Source organism: Arachis duranensis, chromosome 5 (assembly GCF_000817695.3).
Source record: "Arachis duranensis cultivar V14167 chromosome 5, aradu.V14167.gnm2.J7QH, whole genome shotgun sequence".
Classification (NCBI taxonomy): domain Eukaryota; kingdom Viridiplantae; phylum Streptophyta; class Magnoliopsida; order Fabales; family Fabaceae; genus Arachis; species Arachis duranensis.
The window spans coordinates 28,930,717-28,941,331 of NC_029776.3; the positions used below are offsets into that span (position 1 = coordinate 28,930,717).

General features: G+C 36.1%; 1 protein-coding gene across 1 annotated transcript; it reads left to right on the forward strand.

Annotated features, from left to right (window-relative positions):
• Positions 1 to 4,036: 4,036 nt before the first annotated feature.
• Positions 4,037 to 4,405, forward strand: LOC107488969 (secreted RxLR effector protein 161-like). The gene has a single exon (XM_016109753.1). It carries the CDS (start codon positions 4,037 to 4,039, stop codon positions 4,403 to 4,405), a length of 369 nt encoding a protein of 122 aa, XP_015965239.1.
• Positions 4,406 to 10,615: the final 6,210 nt, after the last annotated feature.

A 10,615-nucleotide genomic window follows, 5' to 3' on the forward strand; every position in this document is an offset into this window, starting at 1 on the left:
TAGAAGCTCACAAAAGAATAGGAAACCACTGCCACTGTCCTAGTCGAGAGCAATAACCTAAGCCCTATAACCTATGATGAGCTGAAAGGAAAACTCCTTCTCTATGAACCACACACACAAACTCGAACTCAAAGAAAAAGGGAATAGCCCTTAAGTCAAAAATAGAATCAAAAGAGAGTGAGTCTAGTGATGATATTTCAGATGATGAGCTTATGTTTTTTCTTAGGAGATTTAGAAGGATGATGAAGAACAAGGACAAGTATAAGGGTTCAAGCTCAAAGGAACATAAGATGGACTTGAGCAAGGTGACTTGTCATCATTGCAAGGAGGCTGGACATTTCAAGCTAAACTGTCTGAAGCTCAAGAAGGAGGACAAAGGGAAGAAAGAAAAGAAGAGAGTGCTCATGGCAGCTTGGGAAGATCTTGAGAACGACTCAAACGAGGAAGAAGATTCTGAAGGTGAAGATAAAATCTGTTTCATGGCTGGAAATAATCATCTTGATGGGGGTAAATTACTATGATTTGTCTATAGATGATTTACATGCAATAATTGATGGTCTTACACTGAACACCTCAAAACTGTTGGATAAGTACAATAAATGCAGATCTGAAAAAAATGTATTAAAAGCTGAAAATGATTTTTTGAGAGAAAAGGTGAAGGAAACTAAATGTGCTTTGGATATTATTGAAAAAAACAAATTTCTAAAATCTGAACTTGAAAAATTAAAAGGAAAGCACATTGTGGATCCTTCTCATGAACTTATTACTGAAAATGAGAGACTAAATGAAATGGTTAAGAGGCTAAATGGTGACTTAGCGAAATTTGCTCAAACTTCTAGTAACTTGGACAAATTACTTGCAAGTCAAAGACCATTGTTTGAAAAATCTGGTTTATGTTACGTAACCAAGAAAAATGCAATTTTTAATGATTTCTCTATGAAATTTGTGGCTTCTTCATCAAATACAAAATCTACATCCAACAAATCTGGTATTGGATATATTTCCACACTTGAGGAGAAATTTGATGAAGTTTACACAAGTGAAACTGAGCCACCATCAAGGACCGAACCTACATCAAATAGGCCAGGTTTGGATACAATTTGAAGAATGAGGTTGCTTTCAAAAATCTACCATTTTACAACAAAACCTCATATTCAAAGAATCCTAAAGTTTCAAAAATTATGGTGGAAATACTTTTGCAAAGAGAAATAATTATAACAAAAATCAGTTTGTCAAAAGAGCACTTCTTCCAAAAACCAGAAAATTTCAGTCCTTTAATCATTTCCAGCATAATAAATCATCTCAGTTTCAGAAATATGCATCAGAAAATTATTGTTTTAATTGTAAGAAATTTAGTCACTCATAGTCCCAATGCTTCATTGAAAAAAGAATTGTGGGAAACCAAATTTACAATGTTGTGTGTGATTTTAATGCACTTAGGCAACCAAGATGGATTAACTTCAAAGGATCCAAATTAATTTGGATACCTAAGGTTACTTGAAGTTTTTCATGTAGATTTGCCTAGCATCCAAGAACAAAAAGGATATATGGTACTTGGATAGTGGATGCTCAAGGCACATGACTGGAAGGTCAACTTACTTCATCAAACTAAACAAGTATGATGGAGGTTTTGTGACCTTTAGAGATGATGGAAAAGGTAAAATAGTTACTGTTGGAAAAGTAGGTAATAATCACTCAACTTTCATTGATGACGTCTTTTTGGTAAGTGGTTTGAAGCACAATCTTTTGAGTATAAGTCAGCTGTGTAACTTAGGATATTTAGTGACTTTCAAAAGACTTGAATGCTGTGTTGTAAATGAAAAGACCAATGAAGTGCTTTTTGTTGCCAAGCGTTGTAATAATGTGTATGGACTTACCCTTGATGAACTAAAGGATCAAAATGTAGCTTGTTTTCATTCTAAAGAATCTGAAAAGTGGCTATGCATAAGAGATTGGGCCATGCAAGTATGTTTCAAATAAATAAACTTGTAAAGAAAGGGTTAGTAAGTGGTCTTTCTTTGATAAGGTTTGACAAAGACATCACTTGTAATGTTTGCCAAATGGAAAAACAAACAAAAAGTTCATTTAAACCAAAGGAAGACATCTCTACTAAAAGATCACTTGAATTGCTACACATTGATTTATTTGGTCCAAGAAGAACTCAAAGCCTAGGTGGTAAACATTATGGTTTAGTGATTGTGGATGACTATTCTAGGTTTGGTTGGGTTTTATTTCTTGCACACAAAAATGAAGCCTTTTCGGCCTTTGAAATTTTTTGCAAGAAAATTAAAAATGAAAAGGATTTAAAGATCTCTTCTATAAGAAGTGATCATGGAACCGAATTTGAAAATCACTTATTTGAATCCTTTTGTTAGGAATTTGGAATATCTCACAACTTCTCTTGTCCTAGGACACCACAACAAAATGGTGTTGTAGAAAGAAGAAATAGAAGCATTCAAAAAATGACAAGAGCTATGCTTTGTGAAAGCAATGTTCCAAAATTCCTTTGGGCTAAAGCGGTTAACACAACTTGCCGCATTTTGAATAGAACTATCACAAGGAAATTTTTAAGAAAACCCTTTATGAACTTTGGAAAGGTTACCCACTAAACTTGGACTACTTGCAAATCTTTGGATGTAAATGTTTTGTTCTAAATAACAAAGACAATTTGAGAAAATTTGATTCAAAGGCATATGAGTGTTTATTTATAGGATATTCCACAACTAGCAAAGCATACAGAGTTTATGATCAAGATGCTAGGATTATGAGGAGTCTATACATGTTACATTTTGTGATACTAACTTAGTGCAAAGTGTTTTGGAAGACTGTGATGCAGGGAATCAAGCTCAAAAGGATGATGAAACTGCACAAAATCATGAAAATGAAAATTCTGGATAAGCTGAACCAGAAACTGCAGTGGCTGAAAATTTAAGAGACAATTCTATTTTGTCTCATGAATCTAAAGGAGATCCTGAAACCAGTAGTACACAGAATCCCTTAGTAACTGAATCTGCCTCCAAGTCCACTAGACTTCGTGAATGGAGATTCTTGAAGAATTATCCTGAGGAATTTGTCATTGGGGACGTCTCTCATGGAGTTAAAACTCGGTCTTCAACTAAGAAGGCAAATGAAGAAACAAACATTGCCCTTCTCTCTCAAATGGAGCCTCAGAATGTCAAAGAAACTCTTAATGACCCTTCTTGGGTAAAGGCAATAGAAGATGAGCTTCTTGAATTTGAGAAGAACCAAGTTTGGATATTGGTTCCAAGGTCGAACGGAAAGAAAGTGACCGGCACCAAGTGAATTTTTCGAAACAAGCTAGGAGAGGATGGTAGCATTGCAAGAAACAAGGCAAGGCTAGTGGCACAAGGATATGACCAAGAAGAAGGAATAGACTTTGATTAATCCTTTTCCCCTGTTGCCCGAACGGAAGCCATAAGACTCCTCTTAGCTTATGCTGCGTTGTGGTTTTAAATTATATCAAATGGATGTGAAATGTGCATTCTTAAATGGTGTGATAGATAGGAAAGTGTATGTGGAGCAGCCACCAGGTTTTGAAAATAAAGAATTTTTCAACCATGTTTTCAAAATATCAAAAGCTCTCTATAGTTTGAGACAAGCTCCTAGAGCTTGGTATGAGAGACTTAGCACTTTTCTTTTGAAAAATGGTTTTCAAAGAGGCACCACAGACACTACCCTCTTTATCAAAAATTCTAATGATTCTTTCATTCTAGTCCAAATATATGTTTATGACATCATGTTTGGATCAGCCAATAAATCTCTTTGTACTGAATTTGGAAAACTCATGGCAAGTGAATTTGACATGAGTATGATGAGTGAACTTAATTTTTTCGTTGGGCTACAAATTAAACAAACTGAAAATGATATTTTTATTCATCAAGAGAAGTATGCCAAGGAACTAGTTAAGAAATTTGGTATGAAAAATGCCAAACTCATGGGAACTCCCATGCACTCTAATTCAAAATTAGACGAGGGAGAAACTGAGAAAGATGTAGATGAGACTAGGTATAGAGGAATGATTGGTTCCACTATGTACTTAACTTTCTCTAGACCCGATACTGTGCAAAGTGCTGGAATGTGTTCAAGATTCCAATCTAAACCAAAAGAGTCTCACCTTTCTGCAGTTAAGAGAATCATTGGATATATTCATGGCACATTTAATTTTGGTCTTTGGTATCCTAAGATTGATAATTTATTTGTAGTTGGTTATCGTGATGCAGAATTTACCGGTGATAGAGTTGATAAAAGGAGCACATCAGGCTTATGTTGTTTTCTTGAAAAGTCCTTGAATGTTTGGTCAAGTAAGAAGCAGCCAACAGTGGCTTTATCCACTGCTGAGGCTGAGTATATAGTTGCATCTTCTTGTTGTTCTCAGCTTATGTAGTTAAAAACACAGCTTGCTTACTACAAATTAAATGCTGAAAATATTCCCTTGTTGTGTGATAATATGAGTGCCATTAATATTTCAAAAAATCCAGTTTTGCACTCTAGGACTAAGCATATTGAATTGAAATTTCACTTAATAAGAGAACATGTTCAAAAGGGGGATATTAGTATTCAATTTGTTAAATCAGAGGAGCAATTAGCAGGCATTTTCACAAAATCACTAGCTGAGGGCAGATTCTACATGCTTAGGACTAGTCTAGGGATTTTGAGCTATGAATCTTTGTTTGAAAGTTGCTGATGTATTTGTTGAAGTTTTTGTCTCATAAACAGGTATGAGACAATTCTGAGCATATGAAGAACACCCTTCAATCAGTGTTCTCAGGTCTTGTTACTAGTGCAGAGTTATCTGGGCCAACCTCAAAATAAGATCATGGGTGGACCAACGTGTTTCATTAATCCAAACCACCTCTGGGCCCATTATGAATGCTACATAATTTTTGTTTGTTTTTGTTGGCTTGTGTGTTTTAGTTTATTTTTTGTTTTGTTTTGTCATTAAGTCCAAAAAGATTTCATTTCTTTATTTAAATTAGTTTCCTGTTTTATTTTCAAATAAAATAAAATCTTTTTTTTATGATGTCAAGTCTCTTCAAGTCAAATCAGAGGTGATGCAGTTGCATAGTTTGAGAAACTTTCTTTTGGATACGGTTACCAATATTTCTTCTTTCCCTCCATTAACTCCTCAAACCCTTCGGTTTCCTCCACTACCTTTACAGCATCTCTTCCTTCAAAAACTTGAAACCAACAAATGAGGAAGAAAACCATTTCACAAAAGCCTCCTCATGAAAAGGTTCTCAAACTTCCATCAAAACCGAGGCCTCTACTCATTCAAGAGACTAGACCTTGACTCCTTCACCTTCTCCTCCTACCTCTCCTCCTTACACTGACCTATGGCGCGGACCAAGACCACACCAAGATATCTTGCCTCTGCCAAGCCAACACTACCACCAAAGGAACCTCCTTCAAAACCCAGTTCTTCGAAACCAAGCTCATCCAAAGGCAAACGCCTTACAGCTGAAGAACTAGTTCCTGAGTCAACTCAGCCTAAACCTAGGTCGGTTCCCTTGCGTTCTCAAAGAGGTAAACCTCGTCTCCCTCTAAAATCTGTTAGAGAACCAGACATTGATCCTTTTGCTCATAAATCTCATTTCATGACATCTCACTCCGATATAATCCTTATAGATTTAGGTCTGCCATGAACAATGATTTTTATGAAGGAGTTATTAAGTACCGTACCATGTGTCCCTCTTTTCTTGCTGATTTGCCAAACTTGAAAAAGAAAGGTTTTCCATATATTGAAAATTTGGAATTTTTTTACTAGAATCACCTTTTTGACATCAAAAAACCTATTTATCCTATGTTGGTCAAAGAGTTTTATGCTAACATGACATATCATGAGGGCAGTGTTCATTCGTATGTTAAGGTAGAGTCATGGTTTTAAATAATGAGACCATCAGTGATTTACTGAAATACACTGATGTTGGAGTTTGTGCTTATTCCTCTGTTAAGTGAGATGAGGGAGTTGGTATTTCCTTCAATGATGCTTTGGCTCATATTTATGAACATATTTCCTTGATTGATGGCATAACACCCACTCACAAAGTCCTAGAATATGAACATACTCAGTTGCACCGAATTGTGAACCACATCATACTTTCTCAAAGTGACTCTTATCAAAGGGTATCTTATACTAACACTTGTTTTGTATGCCCTGCTCACTAAAAGAGAAATTTCCTTTACTTATTTGATGGTTAGATACATGTTTGACTCTGTTAGAAGTGTGAAAGACAAAGCACTTCCTTATGGCATGTTTCTAACTTGTATATTTGAGCATTTTGGTGTTGACTTGTCCAATGAGAATTATGAAAATAGACATTCATATCTAAAGGGAGGTAGTGCAGTGAAACAGCAAAAAGGACCTACTCAATCTGAGAAAGTGGTTCTAGATGATGAAGATGATGAGTTCATTCCTGAGGAATCTCCTCCTTCTTCCACCGAGGGTACTTCCATCTCCACTAGACAAAAATCTGCTCTGCTTAATGTTGTCAAAGACGTAGTGCAGGAGTTTGTCTCCCAATCTAATCACATGATTTCCATGAGTAAGGAACAAAGGAAGCTAGCAAGCAAGCATGAGAATTTTCTCCAGAAATCAAAGGATAGAGTGGCAGTATTTATAAAGTTCATTGATAATCTTCAACAAGATGAAGATCCTGCCACTGATGCTGAAGAGGAAGCTGATTCGGAGGGAAAAGATTCAAATGCCTAGATTTGTCTCATGAATCTACTGTTGACTGCTCACTTTTGTCTCATGAATCTTGTTTCTTTTGTTACTTTTGAACTACTTGTTATTTCGGATGACTGTAATACCTTAACAACTTCTGCATTTACTTTAAAATTAATCTGGTGTTTTTAGACTGTGTATTAACACTTTCTTGTAGGTTTTAAGGTGTGGATTTTACTTAATGATGACTATGCTCCACCCTTGATGACAAAAGGAAGAGTAATAGCATGAGCAGTGAATATTTCTTTTTGAATTTAATTGCTGGTGCTGATTTTTTGTGATGTTTGATTGCTGGTGCCACAATGGTTTGGCATGAAAACTTGATTTGCAAATTGTTGCTACTACTGTGAATTTATGTCATGAAAATTGGAACTTGCTGGATATAATATGTTGCTGGTTTGCCCTTGATTAAACTTGATGCTTAGTTTTTGCTGCTGATATGATATGTTCAGTATTGGGCTGGATTTGTGGTGTTGATTGTTCAAATTCCCTTGGTCAACATGAATTTGTGTAGCTCTTTATTGTGCTCTCTATAAGTAAATACAAACAGGAAAGAAGAGAATAGCATAAATTTAGGGGGAGCTAAATTTGAAAAAGAAATGGGGAGCAACAATAAAGCAAGTAACATAAATCAAAGGGAAGCTTCTTAACTTTTCTAAAATTCAAATTCCTTTTGGTTAATGTTTTAAAGTATGTTTGTCATCAAGGGAGAGATTGTTGAGTTAAGAAATTAACTAACATAATTGATGATGACAAACATTAGATTATTGGGTTAATTACCAAATTAGTTTTGATTATTTTGGTTTGGTGATGTAGGCCGAAATTGATATACAAAGCAGCAGCCCAAATTCAATGGAAAATATAAACAAGGCTAGTAGGCTACTGATGAGCGGATATTTTATACGCTTTTTGGGGGTAATCTCATGTAGATTTTAGTATGTTTTAGTTAGTTTTTAGTATAATTTTATTAGTTTTAGGAAAAATTCATATTTCTAGACTTTATTATGAGTTTGTGTGTTTTTCTGTAATTTCAGATATTTTCTGGCTGAAATTGAGGGAGCTGAGCAAAAATCTGATTTAGGCTGAAAAGGACTACTGATGCTGTTGGATTCTGACCTCCCTGCACTCGGAATAGATTTTTTGGAGCTACAGGAGTCCAATTGGCGCGCTCTCAATTGGTTTGGAAAGTAGACATCCAGGGCTTTCCAGCAATATATAATAGTCTATACTTTGCATGAAGATAGACGACGTAAACTGGCGTTCAACGCCAGTTCCATGTTGCAGTCTGGCGTTCAGCGCCAGAAACAGGTTGCAAGTTGGAGTTCAACGCCAGCAACAGGTTACAACCTGGCATTCAACTCAAGAAACAGTCCAAATACATGAGAAGCTTAAGTCTCAGCCCCAGCACACACCAAGTGGGCCCCAGAAGTGGATTTCTGCACTATCTATCTTAGTTTACTCATTTTCTGTAAACCTAGGTTACTAGTTTAGTATTTAAACAACTTTTAGAGACTTATTTTGTATCTCATGACATTTTTAGATCTGAATTTCATACTCTTTAATGGCATGAGTCTCTAAACTCCATTGTTGGGGGTGACGAGTGACGAATGGATTTTTGATGGTTTAGAATTTCACAAATGAATTCTCGTTGCAAGTATAGTTTCTAAACCAATCACTAATCCTTTCATACAAAAGATTGTTTGTCACAAGTAACAAACCCCTAAAATTAATAACCGAAGTATTGAAACCTCGGGTCGTTCTCCCTAGGAATTGTAATGAAGTGTCTTGTTATTGGTTGTGATGTGTTTTGGGGTTTTGGATAAGAGACATGAAAGTAAATGGCAATCAAATTAAACTAACAACTATAAAGCTCTTGGCAAGATATGAGAACTAGAAGTTCTATCCTAGTTATCCTTCTCAATTGTGATGAGTATTGTTCATTGCTACCACTTAGTTAACCCTTACTAAAGAAAGGAAAGTCAAGTGGATGAATTGACTTGAGCCACAAGTCCTAGCCAACTCCCAAGGAAAGACTAGCTTTAGTGCACTCCAAACCAATTAGCAATCTCTCCAATTATCAATCAACAAAGGAATTAGATAACTCAAGTGTCACTAATTACTCTACCTAGGCCAAGAGGAACAAAATCTACACTAAAACTAAAAGAGACATTTCAACAAACACATAGAGTGCAATAGAAGTAATCATTATTAAATGCAAGAATTAAAGGAATCTACAACTACAAAAACAAGAGATCAACAATAGAAAAGTAGAGAAGAACAATTATTGTGAATTACATCTTATTGAATTGGAAGAAAATGGAAGGAACAATAGTAGATCTACAACAAAGCATAAGAACAACATAAAGGAAATTACAACAAAAGAATAGAAGAAGATGAATCTAACAACAAGGAATTGAGAAGATAGAAGTAGAAGAAGATGAATCTAAATCTAAATCTAAGAACTAAACCTAATCCTACTCCTAATTCTAGAGAGAAGAGAGAGCTTCTCTCTCTAGAAACTACTTCTAACTAATCCTAATGAGTGTGTAATGATTGGAATCCCCTTTGCTCTTCAATCCTTGGCTTTAAATAGCATCTTTGGCGCCAAAGTTGGTTGAGATTGGGCCCCACAACCCTTCAGAATTCGTTGGCCACGTTTTCATTAAAAAATCATAAAATGGCACCGACGCGTACGCGCACATCACGCGTACGCGTCCATGGGGTGATTCGCAGGTGCGCGCGAGTGCCAGGTGCGCGCGCGCGTCCATGGGCAAGTTCAACTTCTTTGACTTTTCATGATTTCTCCAATTTGCATACTTTCCTCTTCACTCCTTTGATCCATTCCTAGCCTTTTCAATCTGAAATCACTAACAAACATATCAAGGCATCTAGTGGAATCAAAGGTGAATTGAATTTAGCTAATTTAAGTCCTAAAAAGCATGTTTTCACTCTTAAGCACATTTAAAGGAGAATATACAAAACCATGCTATGTCATTGAATAAATGTGGGTAAAAGGTTATAAAATCCCCTAAATTAAGCACAAGATAAACCCTCAAAATGGGGTTTGTCAAGGAGCTCTACAGCGTCTCGATGAATTAATGCAATTATTTCTGTTTTCCATTCAAACACGCTTGTTCTTATATAAGATGTTCATTCGCGCTTCACTATGAAGAAGGTGATAATCCGTGACACTCATCACTGGTGGATGAAATTGTGATTCGTACTCTTTGTACTTGTATAAAATTTAATTCGAGATAATAGCTCTTTACTATGTGTGGTCACAACTCCATTCAACTAACCAGCAAGTGTACTGGGTCGTCCAAGTAATAAACCTTACGTGAGTAAGGGTCGATCCCACAGAGATTGTTGGTATGAAGCAAGCTATGGTCATCATGTAAATCTCAGTCAGGCGGATTTAAATAAATTATGGAATTTGGAAAATCAAATAATAGTAAATAAACATAAAATAAAGATAAAGTTACTCATGTATTTCCATGATGGGAATTTTAGATAGGTGTATGGAGATGCTGTGCTCCTCCTGAATCTCTGCTTTCCTACTGCTTCATCCAATCCTTCTTACACCTTTCTATGGCAAGCTGTATATAGGGCATCACCATTGTCAATGGCTACATCCCATCCTCTCAGTGAAAAAGGTCCAAATGCTCTGTCACAGCACGGCTAATCATCTGTCAGTTCTCAATCAGGTTGGAATAGAATCCCTTGATTCTTTTGTGTCTGTCACTAACGCCCAGCCTTCAGGAGTTTGAAGCTCGTCACAGTCATTCAATTTCGGAATCCTACTCGGAACACCACAGACAAGGTTAGACCTTCCGGATTCCCATGAATGCCGCCAGCAATTCTAGCTTATAC